Below are 25802 nucleotides of genomic sequence, written 5' to 3' on the forward strand. Positions count from 1 at the left end.
GGCACTTGATTGAAAGTGAGTGGATGTAGCTTTTGTCTAAGACATGTTCCTTCAATAGGAAGAGGCCAATCTATATTTTTAAAGGCTAATCTATATTTTACTCAAATATAAATCATATTACAATGTATTAAAATGTTACAATTTTAATACATTTCAAGCTATCAGTAGACATGAGAAATCACATGCTGTTATTTAAAATAAGTCTACATTCCCGACTACCCTCCAAGTTCACCAGAATGTAACAAGTCGCTCCCAATTTTAAGAGTTCAGGATCCTGCCTGCAGCCTATGTAAGACTCCATTGTGCAAATGACAGGTGCAACAAATTTTCTATTAGTCCCAGGCTCTAAACACAAACTTTTAAGTTGTCAGAGTAGTTTCAGATTCAAAGAGTACATTTATCTCCCAGCCAGAATGTTCTAGTACCTTCTATACTGCCATCCATATAAATATCAAATCTCTCTCAGCACTGTGAATACCCAAGAAAATCTACGGCGATGAGCCCAACAGCCTAATGAAACACAGCTCAAAAAACTGCTCCTTCAAAAATCAGTATTTAATTTGCTACTAAGCCAACTGAATTTATTCTTGTTCTCACACTATAATATGAGGACAGAAGTTCTAACTTATCCTCATCTTTCTTATATCAGAACTGAATTTCCACCTAGAAAGATGTGAAGCCTTGGAACAGCGGTGTTAGCCAGGGAAGCAAGTGCCTGACCAGAGGCTGACAGAGGGAAGTACTGCATAAATCTCTGCATCATTTACAGCCACACACAGCCACCTGTAATACAGTGAATTACATATTTTCTAGATTTACAAACAAACAGCTGGAGAATACTTGTGTCTCCTTTTGTCATTGGTTACCAGAAAACCAGGATATGAATCAGGATGAAATAATAAATCTTCAGAAGAAACACCATGAATTTTTTTGATCATACATAACATTCATTATTTTTTTAAAGTGACAGGAACTTCAACAAACAAATTGATCTAAAAATCATAGTTTTAACAGATAGTAGAGTAACTATGAATTGTTCAGAAAAGGAAAACAGATTTGGGTCTTCTTTTTCTTTATATTATGTCATATCACAGGTGTCTTTCTGATGCATCATGATCCACATCCAAGTTCACTGACCACTGACTGATGAACACCAGCCAAGATAAGAAAGATGGGAGGGCTGCCAAACAAGCATCAGTGCCAAATTACAGTGAACCCTTCATTTTCTTTCCAGCTTTGCCACACAAGAGGCTTTATTTCCAACAACTCTGGGCCTCCATTTTATAGATACGTTGTTGATAATGCATTTACATTTCAGTAGGACTTCCTTCAATGAACTGTGAGAAGTAACATACAATGACACCAACAAGCTCTGAAATCACTTTCCCATGCAAATACAAAATCCTGTCATCCCTGAACATGATTTCTTCTGGTCTGTTCCATCTTTCCATCTGTTATTTAACAAGAGTGAAAAATAACCATATTAAAAAAAAAAAAAAAAAAAAAAAAAAAAAAAGAGAAGCTAGCTATTCAAGAGAAACCCTTTCCACAAAAAATTAAAATGGCAGTCAATAGCCAGATTATTTTGATTCATGATGTCACGTGACATTTTAAGACAGCTGTCTAATTACATATACAAAAGAACAACAGAACCAGGCTATAACCCCAACTAGAGGCCACACTAATCACTTGAATTTAAACTTCGCACCAGAATATTCTCCCTGCCCCCCAGCCCTCCCAGTCAAAACTAATATATGGGGGAAGAAAATTAACAAAATTGAATCCTGAGCAGGCACAGTTTTTGTCTTAATAATAAATTTTATGTCAAATTGACAGCACATTTTTTTCCTCATTTGTGAAGCATTATTAAAGGTGGGATAGAATCGCCCTGGAGCACGCTGGATGTCTTTCAGCTGACACTGATTTAATCCCAGGCTGCCAAGTTTTCACCAGTCACCCAGAGGGGTCAGAAACAAACTTGTCTCTCCAACATATAATTTATGTCCTTACCTAGTCTGAGCTGAGGAAGCAACTTGGATTCAGATTGGTTTCATTTTAAAAGTGGAGGGGAAATTTGAACTCCTGTCAATCACTGTATCAGCTACCGGGAAAAAAAGGAATAGAGCAGAAGCACTCTGATCCTCTGCATATCACTAAACTTTCTTTGTTTTTTTTCTCTACAGAACAGGGTAAAATAACTCACTCTTATTTCCATATTCCCTTCTCATTATGTATAATATCTATAATAGTCCACACATTTTATCAAATTAATTAAATTTTAAAGGAATCTAATATTGTAACACCAATCCAGTTATTCAAAAGAATTATTTTTATTCCAAATATTATTTTTCCTCGTTATTTTAAATGCCTCAGAAATATAACAATTAGCTATAGAATAGTCTGCAATCACAACTGGCAAGAAGGGGAATTTTTAAACTGATGCCTTGGATTTCAGATGTTCTAGTAACTCAAAGTCTGCCTTTTACAAAAGAATATTAGCCTTCAATTTTTGCTGAGGAACAAGCTAGTTAGAAGTGTTAAACCACACAGAAAACCTTGAAGTTAAAATTTTATGGCCATATAAATGAGCATTAGTATCTCAGTTTTCCAACCAATGTGTTGGTTTTTATTTTTAATCTTTCCCAAAATACCAAATACATGATAGAAAGCAATATACTATACTACAATGTAACTGATTCTAACCAATAAACAAGCTTGTGAAGAAAAGCTTCCTTAAAAAATAATTAAAGTAGCTTTATTCTACAGAATTAAAATACAAACTCATCTAGCTCTGCCAGAGATTTCTTGTGCCAAATAATTTCAAAATTTTGATACAAATATTTAGTATTATGCCCTGAATAAAGGCAAGATGAAGTCAGCCTAATTACTGAGCCAGTGAGAACATTAAGTTTATAAAACATAACCCTTGTATTTGTATGTAGTTCACACCTGGTCTGGCTTGTCAAAAAGAATAAAATATTTCACCAATCATGAACTTGATAAATATTTCTCCAAAGCTACCAAAAAGTTGCCGTGAAATACAGCTGAACTAGTAAAAATCTTGAAAATTACATTATTTCCAAGAGATTGCTGAAAGCACTTCACTACAGAGCGTAATATAAAAGGAAAAAATTTTAATAAAAAGTTGGGAAAACAGACCAAAGCAAACAAAAAGCATCATGTCTTTTAAAATGCTTAACACACACTTATACAGACACAGCAAGAATATTAAACACATGGCATCCCAGGAGAATGTGGGGAAGCAGTCCTCACAGGTCAGATCTGCAGAAGAAATGAACTGGCAGTGAAACCTAAACATGACAGAATTTCAGGAGCATTCAAAATGCTGTAGCTGTAGTAAGAAAAATGAAAATGAAAGGGAGTCCAACAATTTTGCGTATTTGTGTGCATTTGAAAATCAAGTATCTGCAGACATCCTAATTAAACAACCTTTGCCAGAAAAAAATATTCTATTTTAATTATATTCCTTAAGTAATATCCTGGTTAAGCAAAGCATGAGATAGATGCTATCTAGTCTGTTTTTGGGATACTCTAGGTAAGAAGTCACTGAAGAAGAAAAGACACTGCCCTGCAGTACCACTACAAAAAAAAAAATTATCTGTATTGCCTCTTTCAACCAGGGAGCTCTTCTCCATGGAAAACTTTTCTATTTACACCACAGTAATAAAGATATGAAATATTAGAATAAGCCAAGTAAACCTTTTCCAACAAAAATTCACAGAATCAGTTATGTTGGAAAAGACCTGAAATCATTGAGTCCAAGTGTTAACCTGACATTGCTAAGTCCACCACTAAATCATGTCCGTAATATAATCTAATTTGAGGTGTTCAACAGTAATAGTTCTTTTGCTATGGAAGACTCAAGATGAAAATCCCTCCAGATTTATACATACAAATAAAAAATGCAAGATGGGAAGGTATGTTTGGTTTTTATTTATTTAAGAAAGGAAAGTCGTTTCACTTTTGAAAGAAGTACTTTGAAGTCAGGAGCTTCACTGTTTACTTAAACCATTTATTTCCTCCTACAGTTCCAAAGAAAAACATTACACAAATACATTGGAGGAAGCAGGTATATAATTGCATTGAAAAGCTATTTAAACTTCTGAGAAACAAACTTTATGTCAGCCTAGGAGATCTTTCAAGCATTTCCTTATGTTACCTGCTATAACATATAATTTAATATTTATCTTGCTAGTTTATTAAAAGAAAGCAACCATAGGGTATTATTTCACAGTACGAGCAAGCCATGCATGCTCTGTGGCCCTAAGCATAAAATAAAATTATCACAGTGACAAGAAAACACCAATGTGACTTCAAGCTGTAAATATATGAAGAAAATCCTCAGCATTATCAAAATAGTGTAGTAAAATACCTACAGGACATGATAGTTCAAACAAACAAACTAACAACACAAAATCCCCCTTTAAGCTAGGTTGCATAATTCCATGAGATACTACATTGCTTGTTTTCAACGTGCTTTCAGTTTTAATTCAAACATACTTCTTATTTTATAAATCAGTTATCACTGAAGTTATAGTAACATCTGGACTTGTTTAAGACTAATTAAGCTAAATATAGCTTTAAGAAATCTATTTCAGCAGGAAAAAATACATTTACAAAATTCTATTAATGTGCAATTAGGCAGATTGCAGGTTTTTTGTATTTTAACATAATTTCTTCCAGCAATGCACAAAGCAACTCAGTGTGGACAGAGACACAGCAGATCAACATGAATGTCGGTAGATATGGATGCATTTTAAAATACTAAAATATTTAAATACTAAAGAGAATACAACTTTTCCAATATATAGAGCAAGAAGCTCTCAGAGGAACTTTATGCTCAGTAAGCTTCACTACATATTTTCAGATCCTACAGAAGGAGCCCCCACTGAATTAGCTTCAGAGGGTTAAATTAGTACAAGCAGTGGCCCATGCTATCTCTTGTTGCAGGTTAACCCACCCTGAAGCACGAATTCAGAACATGACCACCCTTCACTCTTCAGAGCGAGGTCAGACATTTGGTTTAAACTGCCTGTAACAGAGGTTTAAGTTAAATCTGAATAGGAGCAGGGACACTCACTGCATTATGTGAATGGTTGTAGGTTAGTAAATTCCAAGAGAAAGTCATTAATAGAAGGTGGTAACAAGTATTAACATTTTAAATCACTGTGGCTATTTGCTAAATTAACAATGTCCTTCTGCTAGCAGCCAAGTTTCCAAACTAGCTTATGCACTAACTCCCAGAAGGCAATCATTTACCAGAACTCACCCTAGAGGTGCTGGATACCAGCAGCACACAAAAAAGTACAGCAGTCCTACAAAAAGCAGCAGCAGGCTTGTAAAGCAAGGATGGATACAGCACCTCATGGTTAAACAGCAGATGTTATGGGGGAGGAGAATACAAGCACACAGTCAGATTAAGTCCAATTGGAAAAATACAACCATGCTATTGAAAACAGAAAATAAAGTAGTAAGTTAAATGCACTGTGACTCACCTAATTTTTAGAGTTTAGCAAGTAATTTACTTCAAAAGACAGTATTTTCTTGTTAAAAGAAAGACTAGTTATTATTATGACTGCCTGACACTTCCCACTCTAACATCCTATTTTCCAACCTGCTTAGAATCTTCTCAAGCAAACTGGGCTAAAAGTTCCAGAATCTTCTTTAGAACTAGAATCTTCTTTAGAACTTTTATTTTAACCAAAGTACTTAAGACAATAACAAAAAACCACCACAGCTCAAAAAAAACCCACAACAATCTAATGGGGAAAATTATCCTAGAAGAGAAAATAAATTAAAAGTTTGCAGTGTTTTCTCTGGAAATGTTTAACACTAGCACACTTTGAAGCTGGAATTTGAATTCCAGCCTGTGTAACTTGGATGTACATTTTATCATCCTTCCAGCAATGTGAATATATCCCTGCTTGCAAGTTTTTGGGAATATGAGAAAAGGATACCCAGTCTTCAGCAAAGAGCATATATTTTATCTGCTAATATCTCTACTAAACTTGATCCAGCCTGGAACTGAAAAGAATCTTCCTTTCACTTCCAGGTGAACATTATACCTCAATCAAAGTACCAGGAAATAAAGGTAGGAAACAGACTTCTGCTTTCCAACATCCAACTAATAAGTGGCAGCAATGTAGAAGAAACTTCAACCAAATGTGGAGGGGGTGGGATTTCAACCTAAACAGTGTTACAATTTTAACAAGAGCCAAAATGGTGGCTGCCAGAAAGGCAGAAACCTGCACTGAAACTGGATGGTTGAACAGCAACTCCATCAGAGCATGCTAAAGGGAAAAATGTAAGGAAAAAAGGGGGACTGCAGAGTGAGGAAACCCAACAGTGTTGTTTGGGCAAGTAATCTGTGAACTTTAGCATAAGTAATAAGAGATTATATATGAGAGACAGAATGGACTGGCTGATCACAAACACTAGAGGAAAACAAGCCAACAAAGGCAAGAAAGATTCAACAGAGTAGTTGAACAGGAAACAGAGGGAAAGCATCTCCAAATCACAGGAGAGAAAAAGTAAAGACATCAGATTAGGTATTGAAAAGGATATGATTTTAGATCAGCTAAGGTATCATCCTAACAAACATCTTAACTGGCTAAGTATGAACAGGATTTGCATAAAATACTATTAATGATGCAGAAAGTAAAAGTTACATTGCTGGTGACAAAGAAAAAGCAGCAAAAGCAGCTTGTACCACCAAAGCAAGCCTTCCTCTGTTGCCCATCCTCTACAGTCCAAAGACAGACATAAAACACTCTACACAAGCATGTGGATCATACTGTCTCAGGTCAATCCCTATAAAGAATGACACAGTATTATTAAATACTACTAGCTCAAACAGCAGCCTAGTGAGTAACTTCCGAACCTCCTGATATGTCTTCAGTTATTATTTTTAATGGATAGAAAACAACACATTAGGAAACTACATTAGAAATAATTCTCTCTACTTGATGAAGTTACATTTGGAAATGATTGCTGAAGTACGTTATGACAGTTTAACTGCGTGGCTTTTATCCCTTCCTCCCAGTAATATCTTTGCCTGGTACACACTTATCAAGTCACTGGTTAGGATTTTGTTTATCCTTACTCATTGTGCCCCCCATAAAAATAAATAAATAAACAAATAAATAACTACTGCATAAGGCTACATTGAAAGCAGAAATTGATTTCCCTGTAAGTCGTTACAGAGCACCAATATCTCAGGTTCATATTGCTGAAATAGTCAAAACCATACTCATTCCACTGAAGTAGCATGGTTATTATCCCTGTTAACAGATACAATATTAGAACATGATTAAGGATTAATTTATTTACCACCTCAGATGCCTGACCTGAGATAGCCTAAATGAAACTAAGTTCTTGGGCATGTTACACAGTAAATATGTTCAAAGATACCTGCAGTATCAATAGTGTACACACATTCCCACCCGACCAAACACAGCCAAGATTCACAGTATTAAGAACAGTAACTTAATAAAGGTAGGCACAAATGATAATCCAGCTATGGTTGCTTCTTCAACTTTAATTCTGGCCTTTCTTAACAGTTGAGACTTTTACCTGAAACCTTAAAATCACAATTAATTGAGTGCAGTGGCAGGAACAGTTTCACTTTTCATCTACATGTGTAATCCTTCACATTTCAAAGCCTGGCCAAACCAGTCATGTAATTGCTGCAGAAGGCATACCTTGCCCTTTCTAGTATTTCTAGTGCACTCATTATCATGGCTTCTGAGAAACAGTTGAACTACCAGCATCCTAAACCTATTTTCCCTGTCTTTACAATAGACAGAGTTCTTGCATTTTATACATAATGAAAACCTGAGCCATTCTTTACCTGCAGAATACACTGTTTTGCAGAATGAATATTAAGTAAGTTAAAGTTACTCCAAGTAGGTACTGACTTCAATAATACATACTCAAAGCCATAATCCAGTCAACTGTTTTTATGACTTGACACTTGTAGTAATGAAGTTAAATCTTATAAACCCCCTTTTTTTGAAGGAAAATCAGATCACCAAAACAAGACTTCACCTAATACTCCAAAATCACCCACATCCAGGTACTAATCTATACACTAACCTATACACTAATCTATAGGGTACAAAGCACCCTATTTCAGGGATGAACTTTAAAGTGAATAGTTCTAACTTCAAAAGGACTGTATTTTACAGAGAGTTCCACTACCCACAGTGTATTTTTACAGAAAAAAGTATCAATCTACCCAAGCTTCCCCTGAAGTGTTGCATTTCTGTTCACTGTACTGCCAATTGGAAGCTCCTTCCTTTCGGGATTCTAATTTATTCTCTCACTGAATGATTTTTAGCACAATAAAACTATTTATCTGCATAGTTAGAGGTGCATTTTCACAATTTCATAAGAAATACCAACCATATCAAATATTCTTTATTACCAATATTTTTTTATTATTTTTATCCACCAGAGAGAAACAAAAGCAAATTTACAGGTAGTTTAAGAGAATCCATCCTACAAATGCAGCATATTGTGCCTTTTGCATTAATTGTGCATATGTAATTTTCCATAAAGTGGCTTTAAAAAGCAAAGTGCAAAGATCCCCACAGCTTGTGAAAGATAATTTAGGTTGCAACAAAAATACAAAAATATTTTTGTATTTTTTATTAACAAATAGCAAATTATTTGTTACCCTTAAAACAGAAAGATAATATTATAGGACATCTGAGATAAGAAAAAGGATATGACTGTATAGCCCTAAAAAAAACACCAGCAATATTTCACACCTCAGAAACAAAACAGAAAAAAGGAACAATGAAAACAAAACCATGTCACTGTCTTGGTGTTTTAGTCAATCAACAGTTCTTGGTCTAGATCCAGCCAAGATATTATGCTGATTAGGACAGGGTGTAGGAGGTAGAAAGAAACCGTTTTCACTGCTTACTGTATTAAAGAAAAAGCTGTAGCATTGCTGGGCAGGACTAAACAGGATGCTTCTATTTCTTAACCCATTCCCCAGTAAAACACCTCCTGCAAAGCTTAAACTTATCTTTTGCTGTTGAATTAATCTGGCACATCATATACCTTATCTACTAAATAAATTAAACACTGAAAACAGGGAAGTTTGTTCTTTCTTTCCCAGACATGCAGGCAGCATGTAATCCTAATAATCTAAATTCTTGCAAAGCAGGATATTTCTCTTTGTTTATCCTTGTTCTCTTTTCATGAATTAGTTAATCCATTACCTAATTTATCTTGGAATCATCTTTAATTGTTAATAATGGAAAGACTCAGGACTCCTGTGCTGAGTTTACAAGCTCTCTTCTATTCTTGCCCTGGCTGAATTTCTGCCTGGTGTCAGGTCACAGAAGGCGAAATCTACTTTTCTGCAGCTATGCACAACCACCACAGACAAAGGCCAAACAAAGCATACTGGCACATAAAGGGAAGAATGTGCAATAGCAAATAGGAACAGGAAGGTGAAGAAAGAGAGGAGATTAAAAAAAACCCAAACTAGTCATATAAGAACTTTAGAAGGAAAATGCTTTTTGTCATTAGGCACTAAAACCTCTCAGTCAAAATGCAGATGGCTTAAAATCATGGTGGTGTGAAATGAAGAGCAGCATGCACAACAGTTTTTTAGGTTTCCCCTCTATGTTGCCCCACAGGTAAAATTTACACTGACTGTAAAATCTTACACTTCAGTAAATCAGCAGTCTGGCTTCACAGACTATAAGCACTGTCATTCCCTTCACTTAAAAAGGAGCTAGAAGTTTGATACCTCCATCTCTGACCCTGAGTAAAAGGGCTCCTGGTCTCCCAAGATGTTTTTAGCAGTATCATATAAAGGAAAACTTAGCTTCTTCTTTTGAAAAAAGCAAAATCAAACAAATAGTAAGTATCAGATACAGCTTCACAGGTAAAATGAAAGTGAAAAGGTAGCTGCTTGTCTCAGTAAACTGAAGCAAGGTCTTCAACTCAGGAAAAAAAAAAGGTAATTTAAATGTTTTATTCTGTTTATATTCAATTTAATAGTATAGTAGAACACAAAATCAGAGCACCTCCATTAGGACACACAGTGGAGAACACTTTAATTGAAGTTATTTTTCCAGTACATAATCTAAAAATAAAGTAACCTTGAACACACTCTACCTTCCAGACACATTTCTTCGCATTGATCAATGTATTAGATTGCTTATCACAGAAACATGAAAGGCAGACTCAGAGTAAGATAGTTCCCAATGGCCAACCAGTAGAAAATGTTTGTTATCAGGCTTCATCTTTGCCAGTAGAATGATGTCACCACAATCACCATTCATTCCCATCCAAATGTTCTTCCACTATCAGAAGACTGAGGAACTTCTACCTGAAGTTCCCTGTATAATGCATTTTGATATGAAGGAGAAAAGCCAAACAGTGTGTTACAACAACCACTCTCTGTCAGCATCATCACTTATTATACACAGTTCCTGTACAGATGTTAATTAATACTCAATAAAACATTTACTGGGAAAGTCCTATTAGATCTTGATACAAGGAAGAGCTGCAACACTGAATACAGGCTTGGCATATGGCCCCAATTTGCAGGTCATAAAAAGCCTAAAGCACTCCTCAACTATCTAATTTACACAAAATAAAAGCCTTCTATTTCCTAAAAAGAGTATAAATGTTTCTTCCTGAGATTGAATTCTGAATGGCTATATTGCAGAAGATCTGCCAAAACATCCCTCCCCTTGTCCAGTTTCACAGAAATATACAGTCAGTTCTGAGCACCATGTACTTTTAGCAAAGGAAACAGATGAATGACGCATTTAGGCATGGCAACACCAATAGTCTTTTCCTCTGGAATGCAACTGTTATGGTGCTATGAAAGACTCTTATTTGTCTAAGAGCAGTTAAAAAGGTTATTTTGTATAAATATTTAAAAATAAAAACAAGGCACAGCAGCACTAGTGCTGTGGTGCCATCATATCCAGAACACTAGCAGGCAGCACTGCCAAACCCCATGCCTCAACTAAAACCCTCAGTCCCACCTGAACCTCCACTGTTCAGAAGATCCCCAAGGTGCAAGACCACTTTGCACTCCCTAAAAAACATTTCTTGAAAATATGTGCAAGGTAAATTTGTCTTACACAGAAGTCGTACGCAATGCACTAAACACTACAGCTGGAACAGTCTGACATATTAAGCATTTTAGGATAAAAATACAACTTGATTACTTGATGTGGCTCACAGAGTTTGTTTTTAGGTGAAAAATCTTATCATTAACAAAGAAACTTAAAAGTGGTAATTTTATTTATTAAGGATATGCAGCATCAGTGAAACACAATGAGAACAAAACAACATGATTCTTACTATACACAATTTCCCCAGAGTTAGTCCTTTTGCTGAAGCAGTTCTTCATCCACTAAATGGAACAACAGAAGGGGACAGCTAGGCGCTCCAATTTACAGTAAGCTCTAATCTGCCTTATGGGAGCAACTAAAGGACCTATGGAAAAATGTTTGTTTAACAGTAATTTATCTCTACTATAAATGGAAGCAGAACAGAACTGACATAGTCCCACAATGACAGTTTGTGCTGAACAATAACAGGATACTTGTATTAACAGAGTTGTGCTCTACCTAGGAAGCAAAAACAAGTGACTATACCAAACTCAATTGGTACAAACATTTATTTCTGCAAGATGCCCTATATTGTCTTGCTGAAGACATCATTAGGGGATATGCCAGCCTCTAAAGAGAGGAAGTTTTAATGCCTGAGGAAACACCTGTATATATGAAACTTTAAGCTCATTTCATTAGGTCATTTTGCTAAGTTGCTTTAGGTTAAAATAACTCTTATATTAGCTTTCCAGACTAGTACAGTATGTCTAAATGCAAAGTGAATCTCTGGAAACTCGCCCTTCAAAAAAACCCCAAAATCCACAACAATTATTCTCATTTCGTGTTTGGCTACATGTCCAGCAGGAGGCTACCAGCTGCCCAGCAGGTGACTGACTTCAATCCACAGTTTAAAACTGGAAAACTCTACAGTAATCTTTCCACTACAAAAAAGTAACCAAAAATGAAAGTACTCCTACTTTGTCTTGTTCCATAGATAAGCCCCAAGGTACAGTTAGTTCCTCTAAGAAGTATGCTACAGTATCAATGAAGGTAAAGCAAAACAGACACTCAAAGCCCTTCTCACTTGCCTTAATGATGGAAGACCTAAGGGTGGTATCACAAATGATATCTCACAGCTCACCTGTGGGGCTTTTCTTCCTTCTACAAATTCTACTTTGAGTTCTTCAAAGACCATTCTAAAGCTGGCATAAGACATGCTCACAACAGGAAGAAAACTTCTTGTAGAGACCTGTAATACTCTAGTCCCATCCAACATTTACAGCTCTTACTAGATACCCATTGCTTTGGTTGGTCAGTACTTGCACTAAGAGGGGAAAACAAACAGAAAAAGCAAGCAACCCATGCCAGAGAAGGACCAACAACCAAAACCAAGGTAAAACACAATTATGAAGTGCTTGAGAATTGCCAGAAATGTACATGAAACAATCAAGATCACTGAAGAAGACTAAGGCACCTTATGACTCAGATGAGTGAAATCTCTTCCACAAAGTCTCTTTCCATCAACTAAAAAATAAACTTACAAAAAGATCTGCAATAATGAGGTGAACATTAGTTTAGAGAAGTTTGGAAGAAATCTGTCAATCCATAAATACCAGCAGTAGACTAAATACCTATTTATTATTACAATGCTCCAAGAAATAAAATAAATATTTTAAGTGCCTGAAGAAATCTTCTGCTGAAATAAATCCCTTGAGTGAATACTTAAGGGGGAAGAATGTGATTCTACTTGTAAGTTTCCTTCTGGGTCAAAGTAGAGCACAACAGTATCTGAAGTGTAATCTATAAACAACACAAAAAGGTATATGTTTTTCCTTAAAGATTATTTCACTGGTGATTTAAAATACAAATTACTCGAAATTAACTAAAATTAGAATAAAACAAGAATAAGACTTCCACTTCAGAGACTCAGAAATAAAAGGAAGTCTCCTCTTGTGAAAAATAGGAGCATTAAAAAAAAAACTCAAACAACTGTTTTACGAGATTTTGATACAACCTCTTCCATATTCTTCCTACTGGGGGAAAAAATGGTACATTGCAACACTAATAAAAACAATCAGTTCTCTAAGATTGAATGTAACTTTTTACCTTCTTGGTAGAAGTCTACCTTCAGGTGCAATTCACATGCTTTTAGCAGTAAGATCAACACCAGTCTCAGTGTCTTGAAGCTGTATTAGGTACATCGATTCATTCAGCTACACATCTTCCATCAGTTAACACAGAAGGCACAATGGAAACAGAGCTAAGACAAATACAAGACAAAATTCTGAAATCAACTTCTTTATGGATAAGCCAGTGTTAAAATTAATACTTTTATTAATCATTCAAAGACCTTTCACTGACCTTCAGAAAGACTTGGACTGACTCACATCTCAGCTACAAACCACAAATCACACCAGGAGTAGGACCCAAAACATGTATCCATCACTCATTTAATTCAGGTATTAAAATTTATTCTGCTAGGCCAGTATATGATGTTTAGGTACAATTCAGAAAACAAATCACAAAGCTAATATGGATGTCTGACCATGGGCCAGAGTAAACTGACCCCATAATGGAGACCACCAGCTTGGCTAAAGGCCATCAGAGGACAGTGGTCCAGAGCACTGCAGTTGTACTTCAGAGCTCAAAGATCTTTCTTAGTGCTTCCAAACCAGGATTCAGATGTCCTATGAAAAGATTTAGCATCCTACACTGTCACCCTGGAAGGAAGGGGGTGGTGTGCATGTTGGATCTTTGTAAGGAATACTTTAATAAGACTAAGCATGGATCAAACAGGCCCAGTAAACAGGAGAGAAAACCCTACCTACTGCACTAGTTAGGAAGAATCACCTACTCATCAACCAAATTCAGTCTGAAGTTTTTCTCATAGTAGCTTCTCTATTTCTCATAGGGGAATAGTAGCTAAATGCTGTTAATTAAGAATATGGAGGGGAAAAAAATATATATTTTCCACCACAAAAGACCACCTAACTGCCAAAAGAGTTCAAGGGCTTGTGTTCTTTCACAGGTTGATACTAGTTACATAAAACAAGTTTTCCTATTATATTTATTAATGTTAACTGGGAATCCCATAGCTAAGGGAGTTTTAATGATTCATTTACTAATGGAGAGACCAGAATTCGTACACACTACGAAGGTAAACAAATACATCTGTCAAGCATCTTCTTTCCTCCTGAGCCTCAGCTAGTACAATTAATCAAAATCTGATGATTGCTCTGCATAAGGAATGTGTCATTTGTCTGACAGATTTAAGTTGAAGGGGAGAGAAGAAAAACACACTTAAACATTTCAACTCCTTCTTTTAAAAAATTTAAAAATTGTTTAGCTGACAACATAAACAAAACATCTTGAATTCAGCATTTTATAAATTTTATAAATGCTGAATTGTATAAAATGCAGCTGAAACTGGCATATTTCAAGAAATACGCACACAGAAGAGTTATACATATGTAAGCCTTTTACTGAACTTGTTTTTAAGATTAGCATTATTATCATTGTGCAAAAGCAAAACTTTCATTTTCTGGACAAACAGGCTAAGTTCACATGCAATTAAAAATAAAAAAGTGCTTTCTCAGCTTTCTGAAAACTTGAAGTACAAGCATTTAAATGTTTACAGTTAAGTAAGTACCAGATTTTGTAAACTGTTAAGTAATGTTACACAGCCATCATTTCTAAGCATCCAAGTGAATTCTGTTAGCTGGGCAATTCAGAATTTTACTTCAGTCTGACCTGGATATTAAACCAGAAACTTTCTTTTCCAACGAATTTAATAAGAAACACTTAATTGGACAGTGAAATATGGTTCTTTGACTGAAAAACCGATTAGTTATTAAAAAAACACTGAGGGGGAAAATTAATTTTCAAAATGAATTTATATTTAGTTTTGTCTCCAGAATTAAACCCTGCAAAATGCGTTTCCCCAAACCGTGCTTAATAAAATAATGCTGTCCTTGATGACAGTTGAGATAAAGCTCTGATCAGTACCAATGCCAACTACAGTATTTTAACAGAAACAAGATTTGTTGTGCTCCTCACGGAGAAACACAGGCACATATCCAATAAGCAACCACAAGGGCATGAAGGCTTCAAATTTTGATTTCTCTGCTCAGCACTAACAGCATTTTACTACTTTCCCTTTGGTATAACCCCATAACTCCATTCCACTACTACCCCTCTGGCAAAGCCCCATTTCTTTCTGTCAAGAGGCAGTACTGGAGCAGAACGAGAAAGGCAGAAGGACGCGTTCCCTTTGCCAGCCATCACCTCTTCAGCTCACTTACATGCACGCTGGCTTTCACACTGTTTGTTACCAAATCTTCCCTATCTTTCGAACGTGCGCCTGCAGTATCTGCTGTATGTGTACAGCAAACGGTTAGGTGGAAAACTCCCAGCTTTGCAGAAGGACCTATGCAAGGAAAACACTCGGCAGGACGCGGGCTATTCCCAGTGCTTGTCCTCCACCGCCTTCACAGCCGAGATACTCTATCCCTGCAAACTCCTCCACTCCTCCGACCCACCGGATCCGGGGTGGGCAACAGACCACAGAGAGGTCAACTAGAAACTCTTCGGGGGGAGGTGCGAACGCTGCGCCCGGGGTGCTGGAGGCCCGGGAGCTGCTCGCGCTGCTCTCCCTGTGCCAGGTCTCCCGGTGCCCCCCAAGTTCAAGTGCCGGAGCTCCCCCGGCCCGATGCCGCTGCCGGGCGGCGGGAGCGCGGCGCCGGCCGAGGGGCCCCGCGGCCCACCCAGGCTGGCGGCGGGCGGCAGCTCCTCCCCGCACACCGCGTCCGCCGCGCCGGGGCCGAGCAGGACCCACCCGGGGCTCCCCGAGCCCTGGGGAGCCGCCGTGCCCTCCTCCTTCGCCACGGGCCGCTGGCTCCGCCCGGGGGGGAGACAATGGGCACGATGACTTCACCCTTCAGCAATGTGAGCAGCAGCGGGGGACGCCGCCGACTTCCCCCCGGCCCCCAGGTCGCTCTCGGGCCCTCTCCCCCCCGGGCTCGGGCTCCCGCCCAGAGGCGGCTCCGGCTCGGAGGTTCCGCTCCACCCCTCAACCGCCGCCACGCTCAGGGCGGCGGCCGCCGGCGGAGGCCCGAGCCGGGGGACGCCGCCACGGCCGGGCCCCTCGGCCCCCCCGCCCCGCCGCGGACCCACCCCCGGTACCTGTGAGTCGGCAGGAGGAAGCGGCGCTGCTCCGCCCGCCCGAGCCCGGCGCCGCGCAGGAAGCGCCTCCGTGTGTGTCTGTGTGTCTATGTGTGTGTCTATGCGTGTGTGTGTGTGTGTGTGTGTGTGCGAGTGAGGAACGGAGGGGGCGGCACCGCCCGGCCGGGGCGGGGCGGGGCGACGCGGGGCCGGGGCCGGGGCCGGGGCTGCCCGGGAGGGAGGCGGCGCCCGGGCCGTCGGTTTCCGCGACGCGCTGAGCTCAACGCGCACGGCGGTGCCGCCCCTCGCCCGCCCCCGGCAGGGCGGCCCCGGCGGGCGGGAGGGCTGCGGACCCCGCGGTGGGGCCGGGGGCGCCTCCCGCGGTCTCCGCTCGCTGCCGCCCCCGGCGTGGTGCGGGGGATGCTCGGAGCCGGCGGGGTGGGTGCGGTGTCTCTGCCCCCGCGGCGGGGGACGCCGCAGCGCTGCCAGCTGCAGTAGCAGCACAAGGTGCAACGTTATATCCATGTACAGTTCCGTGGGCTTCACACCCATGGAAATGGAAAAGTGCGAGGCGAAGAATGAATTATCGGGGCGTTTCAATAGGTCGTGCTGCTGAGCGCTGATTCACTTTGCCAACATTACAAAACCCTGTTTCCGTGCTGTAAGATACATTTTTGCCTTCTTTTCGCCCCCTCTTGCCATTTGAAACAGAAGCCGCCTCAGAATTTGCCCACAAGCCCCCGGCTTTTCCTTCGTGGCATGGCCCTGTTCTGCATTTAGCTGCGGTCAGCCCCGGGCTCCTTGGGCGCCGGCGACCAGCAGCCCCAGCCCTGGGCTGCCTCCCAGGGCTGATGTATCGCTCACCCGTCCCTGAGTTCGGGTACTCCGTCTTCTTTTACTACAGCCCTTCATGCGGTCTTCCGCGGGATTCCCTCCCTCTGCAACCCTATCGTAGCTGCCGCCCTCTCCCACATCCGGCTTGCTGCTCCTGACCTCCACTTCTGGCACAATTCCGAATCTCCTCTGGCATGTTTCAGAATTCTCTGCCTACATTATTATTACTTTGGATTTAAACTGTGTGCTTTTTTTTTTTTTCCTAGTTAATAATTCACACTGTCGTCTCAGAATTCTGTGGAACTGGAGCTGATCCTGTGCTTATGACTAGTGGTTCTTCCATTAAGCTGGTATGAAACCTGAAACCTTACTCTGGAAAAAGTTGTTAATCACCCAACCTGCATTTAACATGTGCAAAGATAGTGAAATGAATAAAATGTATCATGCTTTTCTTGTGGGATTTGCAATGTACCATCAGTTAAAGGTTTGCACGTATACTTACCTTTGTTTATGTGCATAGTTCTGTTTAAGTCAATAGGACTACTTCCAGTACATCAAATTAAAAGTAAATACAAGTGATTCCATGTTGAGATAGTTAATCTGAAATGACAGAATAGGCAGTTACAACAAACAGGGAGGGGAAGTGGAAAATAAGGGTAACACCAATGAGATTATACTGGAATTTTGGCATGTTGTGTACAGACCACAGTAGTTCCCTGTTGGCTTGTAAAAGCCAGTGGCTAGGTGAGTTGCTCAGGCTCCAATACTGCAAACATGTACATGTCACTTAGGGCGTGTAAGTGGTGCCATTGTGTTCAGCTGGATAAGATATACAGAAGTTTATTACATACAACAACTTGCAGAGTAAAATCTCAGACACTTTGTTATATATGGGATTTGACGCAGAAAAAGGGAATTAGAGAAAGGGAATTAGCTCATAAAATGAGAAAAAGACAAGAATGGAGGTGCGTGAGGGAAAGAGAATGAAGAGAGAAACTAAAAGATTAGCATATAGAATAGCAGGGTAGGTTAGCGAACAAATTTTGGAATAGCAACAGCAAACCATTTTACCAGCTCAAATGTGCAGCTACCAATAAAACAAAAGCAGCCAGCAAAGCAGTTCAGTAATGTTTTACTTTCTACATGTCCAGAGGGATTCAGCAAAACAGTACAAACATTCTGAAATACCTTGGCTAATGCTGGAGAATAGGAGGGGAACAGAAGCCGGTGTTTTAAAATTCTGCACTGGGACATTGAGCAGTCACTGTGGTGGTGAGATGGTTTCTCCTTGAAGCTGATGAGGGACAAAGCAAACCTCCAGCCAGCCACCCTGCTGAGAGCTTGGCAGGAGAGAGCCTGCAGCCAAGTAGGTGCTTTTCATCAGAAGTATTCAAAATAGTCAATTAACAAAATACACTAAGCATAGGGAAGAAAGAAACTCTTTTCTGCACAAGCTGTACACCAAAACTAGCAGTTGTTTATTTTGGTATGTAAGGAAGATACATTTGTTTGCTTGCTTGCTAGCTTATTATTATAGAACAGGATGACCAAGAGATATTAAGGAAAAGTAGAGGCTGCTCAAACTGCTTCCTGCTCTGCTCTCTTGAGCAGAGAGGAAGTACCTTATGCACAGTGCATTTGGTGAGGCATACAAGGTTTAAGAATGCTAACTAGCCTGTCTTTCCAAAACACTTTCTGAAGAACATCTAGGATTTAACCTTTGTGGGTATTTAATTCAGTTGCTGGCAGAAAAGTACAAAGTATTATATCACAATACAAAAATACTACCCTCTGAGCAAAGCATCTGGTGTGTTCTAAGAAGGCATAAGAACACACAACATGCTGTCAAATGTGGAAGGGTAAAAATTATATCAACATGAAGAGAGGTGAGCAGAGAGGGCTGAGGAAGGAAAGTGCTTTTCTTCTTGGTGGTAAGGAATGGAGGAAAGGTGTGAGATAGACAACCTCATCTCAATTTTGATATATCCTTCCCATAATTTCTGTTTTTCTGGACTGCTGGCCTCAGTGTAATTTCAGTATTTACATATGAAACACTGTTGTCTCATGTGGTAGTGTAAAATCAGCACCTTGGGCCAGAATTTCATGTGTTGGTGGTCTTTTCTTTAAAGTCATATTGGAAGAGTATCAAATATGATGGGTAAATGTTTCCATGCCTCTGATCCCACAACTGAGTCTCCCTTTGAAATCTTTTATCTGAATATTCAACCATCATCTTCAATATAAAATTGGCAAAGTCAAACTCTATTTTTTTGTTAGGTAATTTCATGTTTCCTGCAGGCTCTGTCATCATCTGGTCTCCAGCCCATCATTTTTAGGGAAAAACCTGTCCTCAGCCCTTCCCCTTTTGACACACACATTTATGTCCTTGATCTTTCTTTCATCTTGTTCTGAAGAACACCCTTTGTTGGAAGATTCACCACTCTCCTATGTTTTCCAGCTCAGCTGTCTCGCCAATTTTTTTTTTTTCCTGGAGACTTTATTTTTAGCACCCCTGATTTTACTGATCTGTCTTACAGTGTTGCCCCACAGATGGCTGCATTTGCACAAAAAGCATTGCAGAAGATTGATGTGGCAGCAGGAACAAGTGGCATAGGGAAGGAAGAGAACTGTCCAGATCAATTTTGCCTCTGGAAAAAATGCAGTATGGAAATGCATTCTGACTTGCAACCAGAGAAGAGAGGATAAAAGCCTTTGATGAATTAAAATATCTGCAATACACATGGATAGCAAAACAGAAATCAGGCATGCAAAAATAGAAAATATTAATAAATGCCACTATATAACTGATAAATATTTTATAGAAATACAGCTAAGAGACAAAATTCACAGAACAGGAATAAGTGTTGAATACCATCAGATTTCTGTTTGCCCACTGTGAAAGATTATTTGCCGTGCACTGATTGTCACAAATTGTACTGAGTGCAGTAGATAAAAAAAAAAAATTAATACCTGTGTACCATGGTGGCAAGGCTACGATAATGGATTAGCAAGAAATAGAGCTATCTAATATAGATGCAATCTCACTGATCCAAGTTACAAAGTGGCAAGATACCAGTAAATAATGTGCAAGCTGAGAACTTTCCAGATTTTTGGCATGTCATAAAACATTAAAGATAAAGGCATCCATAGCCATTTCAAACATCTCAGATATCTTAGAATTACATCATCTGATCTAATCAGTTTCTGTAGTAGTCAATAAAGAAAAAGTAGAAAATTGGTGATATATAGAACTGCAGTCCCTAGAACATGCCTATTGCAAGAAAGAAAATCTGCTTAAATAAATAAAAATTATTTAGGTTTATTTTCAGCCACTATGACAGAGAATAAAAGTAGGTTGAGGAATCTCAGTGCCTGAACCCAAAAAGTGCTCCTAAACACATTTAAGATGTCACTCAACTTACAAGACTCCAGAAGTCTGCAAAAGACTACTATATGAGCTTAAAATTTCTCAAATGCCTAAAACTCTACTCCTAGATGTAATATTTAAGCTCTGGAGGTAAGGAGTTGCAGGATGCAGAAGTGATACCTGTGTATTTTCTTGGAGTTAGCCATTTTTAAAGGCCAGTTGTCTATTACTGTCAGTATCATCAAGGAACTTCAATTTGTTAAAGAAATAAATAAAAATCAAGTAAGAGTTACATGCAAGAAGCAGCAGACTGTAATTTCTGTTGCACAACACCGTTTCCATTCTAATCTCCTGAGCTTTCCTCCTCTTTTAGTGAGAACAGCCTGAAATTTCTGTTTTTCTGAGTTCAGAAGTTATGTGCTTATTCTCTGCCCAAAGGTGAAATTGTTTCTGGAAAGCTTGAGCAAGAATGTTTTTGCTGGTTTAAGTGTGAGAACAGTGGGATAGGGGGGAAATGTTGCATAAAGGTAAAAGTGCTTTAGGGGTTTTTAAATAACTTTTTCATCATGATGAAGAGATGTGAAGAGATGAAAGTCATGGTGGAAATAACCCTGCTCAGGGAAGACCTATACTTTTTCTAAAATTGGTCTCAAATGGGTCCTTCAAGCAGCATATACACTCCATCTTTGTCAGAGACAGGGAGTATTTACACTTGACCTTCGCTGAGAGGAAGGGCAAGTACCTGTTCAGTTTAGCTGTCCTTTGAGTCACAAACAGCTCCTCCATATTTTCATGGTGGCACACTGACCGTACCCCGAAGTCCTGCCCTGTTACTGCCTAATTATTCATGGGGTGGCCCATCTGCGATGTATCTACAGGTTCTCTCACAAATAAACTGGAATTGGGGAGGCTGGTGAGGGGCTTGATGCCCATGGGGTCCCTACTTCAGTGCACACTGTGGCCATGCTCTGCTGTTGTATGAGATCTCCAAATGTGTCGCAGCAGGCTTTTGTGGCCTTCTCTCTCTCTGCATGTCCCCGTGTCGCAGTTAAGTATCACAGGCATTTAAAAATATGAACCATCTATATGACAATGAGGGGCCTCGGTCAACTGTCTGTGGGATGTGCAGAAGCAGAGTGTTTCTCCTCAAGAGCACCTTCCAGTGTCTGCTGACCTGCCTCAAGTCCATGGCCAGGAGGTCAGTGGACCTGAAGACATCATGTGTTTGCAGCCAGGGTACCAGCTGCTAGACTGGACAGCAGAAGGAAGGGATTCTGGGCAGGCATGACAAGACACAACCCATAGTCACGTGCTGTCACATGTGGTCATGCCAGATGTCACATGTCCAACATGAGCACACACTGGACAAAGACAGTGAGCAAAGTGTCCTTCTCAGCTGGATAGGGGGTGCTCACAGAAGCAGAGCTCTGTCCAGGAGCATTGCTGTGTGCAGCTGGATTGGTGGATGAAAAGGACAAAGGTGGTGAGGAGTGGTTGCCTTTAGCCCCTGCTTAGGGAACACATTTTCTCATACAATAGATGTGAGAGCCAACAGTGAGCAGCAGTAGGACACAGAACCTCTGTGCAGAGAGCTTTTCAGAAGTGTGTCATCCTTCCTGGCCTCATCAGGGCCAATGAGCTGTGGGAGAGAGTCGCTTGCTCTACATGGGGAGCTGCAAACACAGCTCTGCCAGATTGTCTGGCAGTTCCCACTTACGGTAACACATTCTGCAGCCCCAGCCACTGCCAAGGGCAGAGAACTCTGATGCAGCCTGGTTCTCCTCAGCATCAGCAGGTGAGTCCTACAACTATGTTGTTCTCCTCTATGCACTGGGATGGCCATTTTGCCATAAGCATCGTGACCATGCCTTCCTTCCTGCCAACATCACTGACAAGTTTGCTGTTTGTTGTGATTGCTCTCAGCATGACCCTCATAAAGCAGCAATTCTGGCCTTTGCCTCTTGCCCAGAATTCTCCTCTGTTGTCTCTGTTTCCTCAGGCTAGCCAGAACCAGGCCTTCCAGAAGTGTGAAACTCTTGCTTCCTTGCATGAAGCTGACTTGACACGAGTTAATCACAATTTCCTGTGGTCAGGAGCACCCAATTCCAATGCTCTCTCCAACAGTTTCCAAGACTTCAAGCCTCTTTTGCATCACACAGAGAGGACAGTGACTGCAGTGCTGTGAGTTTACCCAGGAATGGTACATAATTAAATCTTTGACAGAGCGTTCTAAACACTGTTTTTGGTTCATGGGTCAGCATACCAGGACATGCCTAGATTGACCATGATGCAATGTGACCAGAAGAGAACTGCTGGTCTCAAATATCCTTTCCTCATGCAAGAGAAGCATCCAAAAGCATCCAAAATACCTGCAGCATCCAAAGAAGAGTCACACCACGTGCTCAAGAGTATTGTCCAAACACTTCTTGAACCCTGTCCGGCTTGGTGCTGTGACCACTTCCCTGGGGACCCTGCTCCAGTGCCCAACCACCTTCTGGGTGAAGAGCCTTTTTATAATATCCAACCTAAACCTCCCTTGACACAACTTCAGGCCATTCCCTTGGGTCTTGTCACTGGGACCACAGAGAAGAGATCAGTGTCAGCCTCTCCTCTTCCCCTCACAAGGAAGTTGAATCTGCAATGTAGTCTCCCCTCAGTGTCCTTTTCTCACAGAAAAGGTGACCTCAGCTGCTCCTCATATGGTTTCCCCTCAAGGTCCTTACATGGGAGTCTTTATGTGCATTTGCATTGATGTCAAAGTGAGGAAAATGCTGTAATATGTTTTCTTCTCCCTGCTGCCCAGCAAGGTCCCCAGGGGCTGGTACTCCATCCAGCTTCACCTCTGCCATGCTACAAGTGGAGTGCTACAGTTTTTGGATGATATGCCAGCTGTGCCTCTCCTCAAAAAGAAAACAGAATTTATTTAAACTATATATATGTTTGAGGCCATACTTGTTAATTTCTGGAACCAGAACTAGCCTTTTTATTTTCATTCTAGAATTTGCTTACTGTCCCAAAGTAATCAAGTCAGGAATCGGAGGATTTGGCTTCTCTAAGGACTGCATCTGCCTCAAGTTCTATAGAAGGTGCTTTGTGTGTGTTGGTGTTGCTTCCTTTTTCCCCTTTTTTTCCCCCTTGGCTTGTCTTCACAGGGTTTTTTCCCTTGATTCCTTTCTATTTTTGCATTAGATCAACTAAACACATGACACCTTATACTACACTCTCTGTGCCCCCTGCTCTCAATTCTGGCCAAGATATACGGGCAGAGATTTCCTCTCACCCAAGGGTAATGAGTCACAAAGTCTGGATGATTAGAAGGAAGGGTTAGGGTTTCACCTGCCTTTTGGGAGATAATTTTATCCTTCAGATACCATTCCTAATCCTACACTTGCTGCAGATGCACTCTACTACAAAATCTGCAGGAGTCCTCCCTGGAGACTACAGTGCTATTCATCACTTTATGGAAGGTGTTTCTGCCCCACATTTATCCCTAAAGGGTTAGAATTGACATTTGGCACGGAAACTTGTTTATGTTGTTGTTGTTGTTGTTGTTGTTGTTGTTGTTGTTTCAAGTTTTGATGAAGTTTAGCCACTGAGATAGTCCAGGTTTCTGCTTGAAGCAACAAAAAGGCAGCCATAGTGCTCAGTGGGCAGTCTCTCTGATGTTGCTGGAGGCTTCAGCTGGCTGTGCAAGCATGGAGCTTGGTGAAGAACAACAGCTCACCAGCCTTCCAGGCTGTGAAGTGCTCTGTGTTGTTGCAGCATTAGTGCTGACATTGAGTTGGTCAAGATCTGTAATCCTAGTCTTTCCACTGCTGCTTGATTTTTTTTTTTTTACTCCCTTCACTTCCATAGGATATACTGAGGTTATGAGGTTTTGTACAAAAATTACTCCCTGCAACAGTAACAGGCAACATAGATCTCTGCTTATGTGGAAGCCTCTCTGCAATGCCCAGGCTATGTGTTTTAGGCTTTAGGTCATCCCAGTTCACCACTTACTTACCTGTCAGGTCTGGGCCATTGAATATAGAAGCTGAAGGTATTGGTGACTGGAATTCATTATTACACCTAGATACTTAGCTGACTGTCCTGGCTTTTAAGATAAGCATATATTCTATTTGCCATCTGTCAGAGGTGGGGCAGGTATCTTCTGTTGGGCAGTTTTCTTATCTCTTCCAAGAACAATGGCTCCCTCCGGGGAGATATCTTCTGTTAATGGGCCATTGAATGGCTCACTGCATGACTGATACAAAGTTACATCATTCCATTGTAAGATCCTCCACCCAGAGGGAAGAGCCAAGCATCCCGACCTGCATAAAATCAGCATTTTTTGGGACATCAGCACAGCCTCTTCACTGGATTCCCAGAGGAAGACCAGGCCCATCTACTCTATCACCAGACCTTCAGAGAAAACTACACCCTTCTACAGGATCACCGCTTCAGCCGCATTTCATCTGCCACTCCAGGAGGAGCAGCCACCATTTAACTGGACTATCACCAACACCCTGACTCCTCAGGGTGTCAGGTTTCTGTCTCTATCAGTAGTTTTGTTTGTACTAATTACATTTTTTTTTTAATTTAGTTCTTTTTCCTAGTAAAGAACTGTTATTCCCATTCCCATATCTTTGCCTGAGAGCCTTTTTATTTTGAAATTGTGGTAATTCAGAGGGAGGGGTTTACTTTTTCCATTTCACAGGAGGCCCTTGCCTTCCTTCACAGACTCCTGTCTTTTCAAACCAAGACACTGACATATCCAAAAGGTTGAATAAGTTTATGATCAATTGTCACCAGATGACACAAGGAAAAATGACGCACTACAGCTTTGGTCACGATGAAGAGACTAATTTATTTTCTTTGACTCTAATCTTTTATAGTTCTCAAAAGGTACCAGTGGATTGGAGGGTGAACGTGCCACCTCTCTAATGACACTGGACAAACTACTTGTACATCAAATTTCTCCGTCTCTATGAAAGAATGCAAAACAATAGGTTGTTTTGCACACAGTTGTGTGGGAAAGTTCTCTACAAGAATGTAAACTCAGAAGGCTTTAGAAAACTCTTGAAAATCAGGGCGACAATCAATAAGAAATCCATGTAAATACAGAGCTGAAGAAGGCAACAAGCAAATGATGCACTCTACTAACCACTGACCAGCGAAGACTATGCACCTCCACACATGTATTCAGTCTTCATAGGAGAGTGGTTCCTCTGAAGCCTCTGGTATTGCCTGCTACTGGAGACAGGGCTCAGTGGAGTAATTACTTCAGTCATGACGACAGATACTCCAATGACTTCAGTGGAAATCCTTTTCATGGTGCTGAATTACAGCTT

The 25802-nt window shown here is 40.3% G+C and overlaps 2 protein-coding genes across 4 annotated transcripts in view; one reads left to right on the forward strand and one right to left on the reverse strand.

Moving 5' to 3' along the window:
- RNF19A (ring finger protein 19A, RBR E3 ubiquitin protein ligase) overlaps positions 1-16495 on the reverse strand; it is a 60969-nt gene extending 44474 nt beyond the window's left edge. Inside the window, exons 1-2 of one of the 3 annotated variants that reach the window (XM_053979391.1) lie at positions 16293-16495; positions 13218-13371 (exon numbers count right to left, since the gene is read on the reverse strand). The gene's annotated coding sequence lies outside the window, so the exon portion shown is untranslated. Of the gene's footprint in view, positions 1-13217; positions 13372-15412; positions 15795-16292 lie in introns of those variants that run through there. The other 2 variants (XM_053979400.1, XM_053979411.1) reach the window with 2 other exon arrangements.
- Positions 15540-24707, forward strand: LOC128809150 (uncharacterized). The gene is made up of 3 exons (XM_053980921.1): positions 15540-16055; positions 17372-17455; positions 22472-24707. Exons 1-3 carry the CDS (start codon positions 15540-15542, stop codon positions 22655-22657), a joined length of 786 nt encoding a protein of 261 aa, XP_053836896.1. The 3' UTR covers positions 22658-24707.
- Positions 24708-25802: the final 1095 nt, after the last annotated feature.

The sequence above is a fragment of the Vidua macroura genome, chromosome 1 (genome assembly GCF_024509145.1).
Source record: "Vidua macroura isolate BioBank_ID:100142 chromosome 1, ASM2450914v1, whole genome shotgun sequence".
Lineage (NCBI taxonomy): Eukaryota > Metazoa > Chordata > Aves > Passeriformes > Viduidae > Vidua > Vidua macroura.